Below are 12156 nucleotides of genomic sequence, written 5' to 3'. Positions count from 1 at the left end.
CTATTTTCTCACAGTTATTTCTTGTCAACGCATTGGGTTGTTGGTGTATACAAGTTAGGAAAGGACGGTCGGGGTGCCTGACTCAAAGACATGTTGGTCAGCCTGGATTTATTTTTTTGCTTTACATCCTCTTAGCTCCGCCTGGAGGTGGATTGGGTAAGCGCTCGATGCACTGTGTGAAGTCCCATCATATATAGCTTTCGTGAGTGTTTTAGGTACTTATCTACCTAAAAAAGATTTGTCGTTTGACATGTAATGCAACAGAATGTGCAAGGTAGCTATTATTCTGTAGCGATTGTATTGTGATATGACGTAGCCTCTTCCACTTGCGAGGTTCCGTCGGACACATCGTCAAGAAGTATCTGGGTGGTCCTCGACACTGGGGTCTCAACAGCGGCGCCCGGCTCGTCGCTCAAATGACGCTATGCATTCAGAGCGCAGCTATATCCGCGTCCTGTTAAGCTCTCACACCAAGCGTGCTGTGCTCCGCTGGAATCATGAATCTTGCGGCAGGCGGGCTAACAGATCCATCGGCCAGAGTACCGGTACAGCTGCCAGAAGGCTCGAACCAGCTGTCGATCCCCTGCGAGGGGCGCCCAACAGTACGCGGGTATAGTCGCTTATGTAGTGTGGCTCGTGATTTCCTGTCCAAAGACAATTCAATATCCTCCACACTCGTACTCCTCCCATTTCGATCTTTGAAGTACTCGGCGACGCGCGCTTCTCGCCTCTGCGCGCTCCGAATCAAGCATGAAGCGCCACAGCCCCGTCCCGACCGCGTTCCCGGCTTGGGTCTCTCCCCGTTGGCAGCGACAGGGGGTAGAGTGGGTGCACCGCGGGCGCGGCTGCTCTGTCTCCTCTCTCTCCTCATATCATCTCTATCTTTTGGCGCGTGGCGATCCCTGCCGTCCTCCCGCCAATTGGTAGCGCTTGGAATCTCTGCTGTCTTCGAACCAGTGCGTGTACCGACGTAATTTCTGGGCTCTGCTTCTTTGTTCAGGGGAATGCGGACTGTGAGGAATCGATCAGAGTGGGAAGTGTGGCCGACGGTGGTCGAGCTGCGGTTGTGTGTGTATAACTCGAGCAGGTCAAAGAGAGTTTGGTCTTTGTTAGTACGTTGGTTGTTCTGTGGACTTTGAGAAAAGGCAGGAGACCCACCCATTACTTCTTCGCGGCTCGTTCGCCATTGCTCGTAATCTGACCCCTGCTCCACGGGCTCCAGACGCTGATCCAGCAGGCGGCCCGCGAGTTCGAGACAGCAAAAGGCCATGGTGGAGGTGGTCTGCTTGATGGGGGCAAAGGTTCGATACAGATCCTGCGAGATGCGGTAGGCGAGATTGGAGACCTCGGATTGCGGCGACAAGCCATAGTGTCTGGCTAGTTTGATCAAAGTCTTCTGTGGGTGACGGGTCCGGAAGTCGAAGCCAGACGCTTCAAGCATGAGCCTCTCGAGGCCGATGATACCTCGAGCATGCGCTTCGAAAACCTTATGAGAACTATGTCAGTCGGTCCTGGTTGCCAGAGAGATGACGGGAACTCACGGGGTTGTCAGGAGACATGTGCTCTGATGGAGGGAGCTTCAGGTTGTACGCAGCGCATACAATCTCCCGGGACTTCTTAAGGGTGTCCTCAATCTTGCATGCCGTGAATAGAGCAGCCGCAGCGGCATCCTGAGCAGTCAAGTCAGCTTAGTTACAATGCAGAATAACGCATGGTGTGACTACCATATAATTGTACTCTGTGTCGGGGTGGATAAGGCGAAATCTATGATAATAGACCACAGCAGTGTTGAAGGTGCGAATAGGCCTGTCGAGTCAGCAAGGATTCTTGCTCAGTGGTGTTCAATAATTCAAACATTCAGACGTACAGATAGAGCGCTCGGCGCACGTTGTCGATCCATGTCACCCCCTGCAAGCGCAGAGCTTCCTCGCGCAGAGGATTGACTCCCATGGCCGCGATGCATTTCTGAATTGTCTGTTCAAAGATATAAGGCTTGGCTACCTGGATGAAGGACGGATGGATGGCAGGGGGTTCCGGCAGAGACGGGTCTGTTCCAGCCGGCTGTGTCGGGTCATCCTTCTTCTCCGAAGCCATCCTGTGCTGCTGGCGGAAGAATCTTCTTGTCTTGCCAGGGTTAGAGAATGTAAAAAATAGGTAAATGTACCGGGACCTAGGATGATGCGCAATGGATGCGATTGAATCTTTGGCTGCGCATGATTGGCGGATTGTCACGTGATATGGGTCACATGTTCATTCCGCATTTGTTTGCATATTCAAATAACTGGTACGATTGACGAGACTATATTATGATCCGATGGATCCTGGTATCTGTTTCTAATTTCTTGCTGAGAACATATGAGAGCATTTGTGTCATCTGAACTGTTGGGAATTCATATAAAGTATATACACAAGTGGTTGGAATCATGGCACTCCCCTTCCAGCTCTTGTGGGCCTTTGCCAACTCACTCTGGGCAGTATTGTCCGCGTAGCGTTGATAGATGGGGAGGTAATGATCCTTCTCACTAGTTGTCTCCCTTATACTCCGTCTGCCTTCTACAGCACGGAGCCATGTCCTCCATCGCTGCCAGACAGCTTCATCTGCTCTCCCCTGACTCTCAGCAGGAATCCCAAGACCGCCTGTCTTGAACTCATCAAACACCCAGAGCCGCACGGCCCACGGCCCAGCACAAGATCAGGCAGTGAGATCTGATCCCCTAAGAAAAATGGCCCTCTTGATGCATCTCCCTGGTCCACTCCTTCAAACGGTCCAGAAACTCCTGGCGGACCTTGTCAGTCTCAGCAGCCACGTCCTCGTCCTGGGACTGAGGCTGGTACTGCAGGAAGCGATGGAACGCGGGATCACCCGGGTCGTTACAAAATCCATCCAGATTTTCGCGCGGGCTTTCTCGTAGGGGTCTGTAGGAAGCAGACGCGGCTGATGGTCGGGATAAGCTTCTTCGAGGTACTCCAGGATGATGTTCGACTCGTAGAGTGGCTTGAGCTTGACGCCATTTCCGTCACCTTGTCCCGTGGGACAAGCGAGAGTGGGGACTAACCCCGCGGGTTCAGGGACAAAAGTGATTGTGGCTTGTGATAGGGATTGACCTCGATGTATTGGTAAGGGATCTGCTTCTCTTCCAGAGCAAGCCAGACACGTTGGACTGCAAAGGTTAGCTGGCAGTTTAAAAGTCACTTATTTTTACGCTTGTACGTACCAAACCTGCTGATGATCAGCTCTGTACAGTGCAAATAAAAAGGTTTAAAGACTTACGGACAAAACCACCCGCATAGAGCTTCAAAGGCTGCTCCGCCTGATGCCTGTCGACCAGCGCTTTTGCTGGTCCACTGGCTTCGGGATAGAGCTCGGCGTCTGGAACGGAAGGCATCGTAGCTGTTTTAGGAACTTCTAGCGCCTAGTATTTCCAGATCAATCAGAAGTCGTGTAGCAGGGTTTGGGGACAGGGGACGGCGTTAGGCTTTATATTTCGTTGATTCCTTGATGGAGATCTGCTGACTCAGATATGATGCCATAACGAGATTCTGTTGCATATCAAGATTTACTCCAGATTTTGTCCTATTCGTCGTTGCAAAAGGTGAAATCTTATAAGTGGCCAATATTAGTAGATCAAGCCCTCGCAGATAATTAAGCCGGGTAAATTGATAGGTCTAAGATGCTTGATGGATAAATCATGAATCTTATCAGATAATTCTACTCTATATATACATCGAGAATCTAGAAGTAATAGAGACAAACGCTCAACTATCGCCGTATTTCTTAAGCAGCTTCTGCATAATCGATACCGCCACCCGATCGATATCCAGCCCCAAAGATGGCATTGGTGGTTCAGGTGATGATACCTTCAAAGTCAGCCAAAGCTCCAACAATGCAAATCAAGGCACTCTTACAGCTCGTACAGACCTCACGCGGTCCTCATACTCCTCCACCGGCTCGGGTCTTGGGCACGATGCGATGATACGCCTCGAAGAACGCCGACCCAAACCCCCCCAAACATCTTCATGATCCCCAGCTCATACTCGCTGTGCGCATAGCACGCCGACGGATCATACACCACCTCGCCACCCCTCGTCCTCCTTACGCCCACTGCCCACATCCGCCCCCGGTCCGCATTCCACTCCACAGATCCCATGCACCACCACCGGCGTGATCCCCTCCCCTTCCCCTCCCGATCATACCCCAGATGTCCATCCCCCAGCAAACGCCGGCACAACACTGGCCCACCGTCCGCTCCACCATCTCCCGCAAGCCCGCATCCTTCCCATTCCGCTTCTCCGACGTCTCCAACACCGTCAGCAGCCGCTCCTGCGCGTAGAACTCCGCCCATGAATCCCGCCATCGATTCGGCTGCTTCGTGTCCCGCAGAACGTCGCTACGGGGACCCGAACCGCGCCTGCCGTCTCGGGATCGCGGGCGCAGGCGTAGAGTGCAACTTGCCCAACCGCTGCGCGAGGGACTCGCCTGTCCGCCGGCCACCGGCGCTGGCACCAGCGCCTAATTCGAGGAACTCGGTCGCGAGAAAGAAGCCCTTGCTCTTGCCCTTGCTGTCTTGCGCTTCCAGCGGTCCCCACGCTAGTGCTCGAGGGCAGAACCCAGGCACTGAGTCGGCGATGGCATTGAGAGACTCGTACTCGCCGCGGAACATCTCCTCTGCGGCTTGGCCGTCTGCGGACGTCTTGACGAAGTACCGGCGTCTTTTCTCGCCTGCCCCGTCTGCGGTGGGGACGGTGGCTCGAATTACCCCGTGCTGGTGAAGCCGGAGCCTAGGTTTGCGGTTGAGAGGCTGGCCTTCGAGGCATCCGGGAGGGAGAGTGCACGCAGAATGATGCAGTACTGGTGCCATATTATGAGACTGTTTTTATCTGAGTAAAGCAGAGAGCTTTTAGGGAGTGAACATGGGCTTCCTGGGGTTTTATTTAGACCGCAGCCAACTGGTGATATGACGTCGTTGGATCATTGAATCCCCACCGCAGACCGATAAGATAAGCCACGCAAGCATCATTATTAGAAAGCACAGAGGACTGAGGTATATGTGATAACTTCATATTATATTCAAGTCAAACAGCTGCGTTGAGGACAATACATTTTGTAGATGATGCATTTTATACAAACGTTCCAACACCCACCCATGTCAAGGACACTGTATCCAGTCTCCTGGTAATGCCCATGCTACAGCAAACCAGTAGCAACGAAACAGTCAAGTAATACACAATCGCTATGATTGCGTCAAAGAACTGATCAAATGCTCTGCTCCGTTTTTGTGCGTTCTCGCACGTCAAGGTCAGGGTCATCAAGGAGGCTTGTCAACCGCTCTATTACCCCAAGGGACCGTAGCTTGAAGGCTCGCTCGCGACAGCCATCGTGGTCGCTCGCGTCGTCTTCGTATGTCAGATTGATGACTAACCCAGACACAGTTGATACGCACGTCTCGGTGGCTGTGGTTAAAGTACCACATGAGATGTTGCAGAAGGGTTGGGTGCGACACCAGGACTTGTCGATGCCATGGAAGGCTCGCGGCAAGATGGATAATGACAAATGTGACCGAGACGAGGATCTCGGTGGGAACGTTGAGTGCACGGCTTGCTGAGGACTCCCGACGGTGTGGGAGATTGATGGTGCGGAGGTCGAAGCTTGTCCGCCAGCGCGTCGAGGATGAGGTCCTGCCCAATCTCCTTGAAGAGGTGGTCAATCATCTCCGATGCTCCTGACCCACATACAAGATTACGCAGCAAGTCGAAAGTCTGCTCCTGCACCGCGATATCATCCTGTCGGAGCCTGTGTGGTCTGGTCCAAATCTCCATTCAACACGAGCTTTCGCCGCCTGGTCGCATCCGGCAGAAACATCTCCAGGCTCATCTTGGACGCAGGCAGAGTGTCCGTCATTTTGAGATCTTCGCCCCGGCTTTGCGAATCCTCAACCGGATTCAAAAGGTTGACTTGTTCCCCGGCCGAATTGGCTCGCTCATACCCGCCGCCGCACTACTGTCCACGTCGCCTTCCAATTCCCCGTTTCGCAAGGGCACTTGTAGGGTCCTGCGTAATAATCTGCTTGATCCACCCAGGCCCAAGGCCGTCCAATAATCTTTGATCTTAACATCGTTGGCAGAATTATAAGGACACATGTTTCAGTGCCCACAATGACTCGATACGACAGTTTTGTGTTCGGCGAGACGGTGCGCGTGCTCGCATAGGACCGGGAGAATATCCGCTGACGATAATTGCCTACTTGGGTCAGTTGCCAAGTCGAAATCTAGTGTCAGCCCTAAAGGGGATAAAGAACTGACCTCTTTCATGGGACTGAATCCCAATGCCAGGTTGCAGATTACAGACGTCGCAGCAATTTGGACTTCGATATCAGGATGACGGATCAGAACAAAAAGAGGAGCTGCACACCAGCATCGATCAGAACTGTTCCTCAAAGACGCTTCACGAGAGCGAGTAAGCATTCGCGCAGCACCACAAAGCGGCCAAGAGAGTCGGAGTGGGATTGCCATCCGTGGCAGTGTTCCTTGAGAGTCGACGGGTCCACTGGCAGCTCGCTAGGGCAAGGCTTGAGAGAGTCGATGATGTATGGCACCACTCCATTCTCACACACGAGCTTACGATATTCATCCTGAAAGGAACAAGAGCTGCAAGTGCCTTCAAAATAATTCTCCCGATATCGCATGACATGACAATGAGTTGGCGAGAAACCCGGGTGGTCCAAGTCTAACATTCTAGTGGCTGCGTATCGGAATTTTGGAGCAGATTCGTCGGCGTCTGGGTGCCACAATTGGGCTTGGTATTCTCGTGAATCGGATTGTAGGTCTCTTTCCAGTAATTGGCGATAATCGCTTAATCGCGCACCAATCGACGGCGTGTTTTTGCAATTCCTGATCGTCAATCACCAGAGCTGCGAGTACTGCCAGGGGCTTCCTTCCTTAACACGCGCGGTTGCGGGAATCAAGCCACCGTACTCGACAATGTCATCGCCCGGTATCTCATAGTCTTTGTCGAGCATTCGGATAAGGATCGGGATCAACAGATAGGAAAGCAGGGAGACGCGATGTTTCTTCGCCAGGCCAAGACGGAAAAAGGACGTGACGAGGCGAGCTGCCATCAAGCGAACCATGCCGTTCTCCGCGGCGAACCATGTAAAGCAGCCAGGGGACGAATGCAATTCTCATCGTCGTCGGAAGATGTCGACTCAAAAAGCGAGAAGGATGTGGGGAACGAGTGGCTGGGGCGACGGCGCGCCCTTGGTGACCTAAAGGTGGGAAATTGGCTGCATTCGCCGGTGCCGTCGAGGGAGATAATGGAACCGATGGCAGCAGACTCTCAAGGGGGCTAAATCCCGGCATGTCGGGGGACGGCAGAACCGGAGAAATACGTTGACCCCCAGGGGCCCTTTTTGATGTCTGAGGGCGCGAATTCGGGTAACTGCTTGGGGAAAACAGTCACAATACCCGGCGACGAAAGGAAATGTTCGGCTCGCCACTTGGAGTGCTCGATAATCACCGTGACCGCACGAAGGATTGGAGGCGAGCTTGGCACTGGGAGGTGCTGGAGGGGGCAAGAATCCCAATGCGCCCGGCTCCTGGACATGCTTCTTCTGCGCCAGGCAGAACGAACCCCTGGGCGACTACAAACGAGGCGACTTGACAGCAAGAGCATCCAACACCCCCGAGTCAGCCAGGACAGTCTTGTGAGCCTCCTCGGTGCACAACTTCCCAATCAACGATGCAGCCAGTTCAATGGAAGCCTGTGCCTGATAAGATGCATAATCTTGCCCGATGATCTGAGCCAAGCACCCACATGCTCCTTAGAAAAGAGCAGTTCGGCCAAACGAGTATCCTTGTTCAGTTTCTGCTGACTCTGCAAATGGTAGTCGATCTGCAATGCTATTGAGCGTTCGGAGAATGGGAAGGCGGAAGAAGGAAGGGCAGCTGGGAGACGATAGAAATGACAGGAGGGTTGGAAGTGTATTGCTGGCGAGGATGGGCGCAAGGAACGCTGGGCCGCCTGATTTATTTAGGATCTCAGTAATGGTGACCACTACTGGCGATGTTGGGACGAATCACTGGAAATTACCTTGAGTCAAACTACCAAGGATGATGATCGCCTGTAGACAAGCATCGTCTTCCTCCGACTTGATACCAGACGATTCTTTAACCGTCGCCGTAACGCTTTTCCCGCTCAGTTTCCGTGACGTGAGAACCTTGGTGAGCACCGGAATGATTCCCCGCTTGACATAAATCTCTTTGCGCTGATCATGACCAATTATTTCGTTCTTCAGCTGCGAGTAGTGCAGCTTGAGATGATACCGAGTCTGCGCTTTGGAGTTGGAGTAGGGTGGGAGGTGTAGAAGTGCGCGTCATAGTGGTTAGATCGCCGCCGCCGCGCCGCCGCCGCCAGACGAATCCGTTTGACTTCTTTGGCGACAATCGACAATGGGACGGGGCCGACTCGATGCAACAAGCCGAAGAGCGCTGCTATCTGAAAATCAATGTTTGATCGATATCATGCTCATGTGGAGTACAGGCGACGGAAGCCGAGAGCGGAGGTCCAGGAGGGGTCTGATGCGGTGTGCTACCAATTGATAAGGATAAAGCAGATGCGATGAAATGAACCGAATCAATAAGAAGTCTATTGAAACAAATAAATTCGCTTCGAAAGAGAAAGAGAAAGGAAACAGAGGAAAGAGGGATAAGTATGTATGTACGAGCCTTGAATTGCGATGACAGGTGAACCCTCATCAACGGACAATCTTTCTAGACCATTCGCAAACTGATGTCGCTGAAGTCGGGGAGAGCTTGGCGGTCCGAGTAACTGATCGGAATATGGGGTACCAGTACCAACTTACAGCACTCTTACAGCTCTTACAGCAGCCTGACAGCACTCTTATTACTTTCCTTTGGTCTACATCATGGGCCTTATCTATGTAGTTACTACCTACCTACGTAGTGCCTTTACAATCCTACTACTGTATTTTCTAGCATCCCAGAGTGCCGTCTGCTTGCGGAATAGGGTCTCACGCACGTGATGTCACATGACTTTAATATCACATGACGTAATATATATTCAAACAATATTAGGTAACTAAGGGAGCATCACATGACTCAGGCCTTTGTGGACTGATTTAGCCCTACCTTTTACCTAGTGGATCAAAGTGGACCTGAAAATTGCATTACGTTACATCAGGTGCCAGTCAGAGCATCCATTGTAATTTATGTACGGAGTAGGGTCATCCCAAATTATCATACGGAGAAGATTGTAGTTTTTCAATGCTGCTCTTGATCTTTGCTCTTTCAATAGGTATATATGGAGATATGTTCGAAGATTTTATCTAGGGAGTTCATCCTCAGCCATGATCAAATCATATGTGATCATTACATGGTTTGAACGCCGAGTGCGGAGATTGGGAGCTCGAGAGTATTGTGGCCATCCATGTGACCTAGGAAACTATCTCCCATCTCCAAGTGAAGCCAAGTGAAGCATAATAGGGTCATGGCTACCAAATAGCTACGAACGCCTGTCATTATCTGCCTGAGTAGTAGATAGTAGGAGTCTTCAGGTACTTTGTCGTAGGTCCGTCCGGTCTAAACTGTCTAAGTGCCTCTAAACTACCTGTTATAGAGCCCACCAGAGAGGGTACCTGAGTTAGGGTAACCTGACCGCTAGACATCAGATCCAGGGCAGTTAATTAAGACTTCAGAATCTGATCAGAGACATGTCAAGCCTGTCAGAAGACGGCAATCAGCGCCATCAACACCTTTAATAATCCATAAAGTATCAATCTACGAAGTATCCGACCACCCCAACTGTGGGACCCCTGGTAATACGTATTCGACCGGCTGACGGTGCGATTTTTGTAAAAGCGGTAACCAGAAGAACTGGAAGAGTGCCTCCAATCTTTCCGCCCAGGCGCTCCAGGCTGCTTTCGATTGGGCAGAATTTGGCTACTCCTTTATTCTTTGTTTTCTTGGAGATGGGTGTGAAGGAGTTTGTGTGTCTGGGAGATGGCCATAGTCTTCGTATTTTTGTAACTGACTGAGCTTCATATAAATATATATATTATGTATATTTTTTAAGCTTTTTTACTCTTTTGTTTGAGAATTTTTTGCCTTGGAAACCGAGTCCCGTGTTCCCCTCCTTTTCCTTAAAAACTTCTACGACTCGCTTTAACTCTAACCCATCATCATTATTATTTGGGTTTCCAAGGACGTATCTTCGCCCTTTTAGAAACCCTCCACCTCAGACTTCAGTCTCTTTGTTGAAAAGAGTCTGATCTTTGCAAATCATGATGCGTCTGTGCACGCCGTCGTCCCTAGCAGCAGCAGCACAAGGTTTCGCAGCGTCTGCCAGCTCCCGTTGCACGTCGTGCAATCTTCCGCCCACGTGGTGGTCTCGTTGGGCGGAAATAATCATGCTAGTCTCCAATCGCCGTCTCCGTCCGCCCTCCATCCTTCGTCCTCTTCTCCTCCAACGCTTTCTCTCATCCTTCTCACCTCTCCTCCTTTTCTCATCGATCCACGACAGCCGCCGTCGCCGCCGTAACAGCAGTCCATAATCTTCGTCATCATCATTATGAGCCTGCTCGTCAGCCTCCTGCGTCCAGTAGTCACTTACAGTCCGCGTTCTTCCCGCTTGGCCATGAGGAACTTCGATCGCCTTGACACGACATACGGTTGAAGCTTCGCCTCCGGGGCCTCAGGGGACTCTCCCTCGCGGCCCGCATGTCCGCCGCGCTGACCACCTTTGGGGCGGAAATAGCACGTGTTCGTCCGCCACTCCTATTCCTGCGGTCGCTACGCCTGTTTAATCCGCCATTCCTCTGGATCGTCTGACGGATACTGAGCCTGTCGGTGGCTCCTCCCAGTACCAGCGTGGGCCCCCCAGCTCCGGCAGAGGCGCCGGCCCTGCCCCCGCTACTGCGCCTGACTTGGCCTCCTCCAATGCCCCGCCCCATCAGTAACAGGGTCCAACAACGGTAACAGCCCGAATGATCATGGCGTGGACGCCTCGCTTGCGGGACGGCTCTGGGGACTTGGACCTTGAAGGCAGTCAGTCAAAGCGACTGCGGCCATCCAAGCCCGTGACGTGAAATATCTGCCGGAGATTTATTGATCAGGCTGATCCGCGGGACATCGTCATTTTGATTTCTAGCATGCTGATGGAGCTGATTCGCTTCAACGACAAGATACCGCTGAATAACGGACGCCTGACGCGTTTCCATTCTCGATCACCACCTCGAATTTCGGTCCAAGACTATCTTCAACGGCTTACAACCCGCCACCTTGTCGCCTCCGATCTTGCTCAGCATGGTATACTACATCGATCGGCTCTGCGCTCTCTATCCGGCCTTTACCGTCTCGAGTCTGACTATTCACCGATTTCTTATTGCTAGTGCGACCGTCGCCAGTAAAGGTCTCAGTGACAGTTTCTGGACTAACAAGACATATGCTCGCGTGGGAGGTATCAGCATGGCGGAGTTGGCTCTTCTGGAGTTAGAGTTTTTATTCCGCGTAGAGTGGCGGATTGTACCCCAGCCTGAAGTGCTGGTGGATTACTATCAAAGCCTCGTCGAGAGGTGCGACGGGTATGAAATCCTGCGTGAAGGCTGAGTACTTTCACTGCACCGATGCAGCAGTCAGTTGGATTCCAGCGCTGTTATTCTCCTTTCCATAGGTGGTCGTTCAGATCTCCAATCATTGTATTGTATTTCTACATACCATACATCTAAAGCGGGAACGGAGTTGATCTTCTTATGCATTAACGGGCGATGTGGGACATTTTTCTCATTCTGGTGCTGTGTAATGCCTTAGGAGCCTTCTTTGGCCTTGTTATCACCTTCTTCTTCTCATGCTTCTACGACCTTGCGGACTACCTGGTCATGATCTCTGTACAGCTTCACGCTATTTTTCGGGCGTTCGATTGTTACTAGCGTGTGGGATATCATACTCCTTTATCATTTCGAGCTAATTTAAGCCTCCTACGTATATTTGTCTCACATTCGTTCTTCTACTTTGGTAGCATTATGTCATAGACTTTTTCTATGCGGTCAGTTGCGAAAAACTTAGGCAACAGATTCATTGTTGCCTGAGGCATCAAACTTCCGGTTACAGCAGGGCTTTTAGGGCTTAGGTTACGGCCTGGATAAA

General features: G+C 51.7%; 5 protein-coding genes across 5 annotated transcripts; 1 reads left to right on the top strand and 4 right to left on the bottom strand.

The window, feature by feature from the left end:
• Positions 1 to 674: 674 nt before the first annotated feature.
• Positions 675 to 2167, bottom strand: P174DRAFT_483634 (cyclin; the record flags this gene model as incomplete). Its single annotated transcript, XM_024830750.1, has 5 exons — positions 1868 to 2167; positions 1725 to 1806; positions 1542 to 1670; positions 1159 to 1486; positions 675 to 1104 (listed from the first exon to the last, which is right to left on the bottom strand). Coding segments are annotated over exons 1-5 (1196 nt in total), but the record flags the coding sequence as incomplete, so codon positions are not given.
• Positions 2168 to 2430: 263 nt separating this feature from the next.
• On the bottom strand, positions 2431 to 3440 carry P174DRAFT_446572 (glutathione S-transferase family protein; the record flags this gene model as incomplete). Its single annotated transcript, XM_024828601.1, has 6 exons — positions 3272 to 3440; positions 3057 to 3161; positions 2864 to 3021; positions 2755 to 2834; positions 2679 to 2731; positions 2431 to 2637 (listed from the first exon to the last, which is right to left on the bottom strand). Coding segments are annotated over exons 1-6 (718 nt in total), but the record flags the coding sequence as incomplete, so codon positions are not given.
• A 462-nt stretch (positions 3441 to 3902) lies between these two features.
• P174DRAFT_516629 (uncharacterized protein) lies at positions 3903 to 5020 on the bottom strand (the record flags this gene model as incomplete). Its single annotated transcript, XM_024832360.1, has 5 exons — positions 4450 to 5020; positions 4231 to 4409; positions 4082 to 4181; positions 3946 to 4013; positions 3903 to 3919 (listed from the first exon to the last, which is right to left on the bottom strand). The coding sequence occupies exons 1-5, from the start codon at positions 4857 to 4859 to the stop codon at positions 3903 to 3905; spliced, it is 774 nt and encodes a 257-aa protein (XP_024676817.1). The 5' UTR covers positions 4860 to 5020.
• Positions 5021 to 5061: 41 nt separating this feature from the next.
• P174DRAFT_446571 (ARM repeat-containing protein) lies at positions 5062 to 8769 on the bottom strand. The gene is given in 18 exon segments (XM_024828600.1): positions 5062 to 5394; positions 5417 to 5595; positions 5615 to 5791; positions 5823 to 5837; positions 5859 to 5973; positions 6007 to 6105; positions 6189 to 6224; positions 6297 to 6430; positions 6538 to 6739; positions 6787 to 6823; positions 6871 to 6917; positions 6944 to 7108; positions 7168 to 7330; positions 7367 to 7485; positions 7520 to 7629; positions 7843 to 8017; positions 8087 to 8291; positions 8320 to 8769. The coding sequence occupies 18 exon segments, from the start codon at positions 8371 to 8373 to the stop codon at positions 5255 to 5257; spliced, it is 2172 nt and encodes a 723-aa protein (XP_024676816.1). The 5' UTR covers positions 8374 to 8769; the 3' UTR covers positions 5062 to 5254.
• Positions 8770 to 10428: 1659 nt separating this feature from the next.
• P174DRAFT_446570 (uncharacterized protein) lies at positions 10429 to 12002 on the top strand (the record flags this gene model as incomplete). Its single annotated transcript, XM_024828599.1, has 4 exons — positions 10429 to 10631; positions 10710 to 10811; positions 10854 to 10974; positions 11263 to 12002. Coding segments are annotated over 4 exons (783 nt in total), but the record flags the coding sequence as incomplete, so codon positions are not given.
• Positions 12003 to 12156: the final 154 nt, after the last annotated feature.

This window comes from Aspergillus novofumigatus (assembly GCF_002847465.1).
Source record: "Aspergillus novofumigatus IBT 16806 chromosome Unknown P174scaffold_35, whole genome shotgun sequence".
NCBI classification, from domain to species: domain Eukaryota; kingdom Fungi; phylum Ascomycota; class Eurotiomycetes; order Eurotiales; family Aspergillaceae; genus Aspergillus; species Aspergillus novofumigatus.
This window is presented reverse-complemented; position numbering and strand designations above follow the sequence as displayed.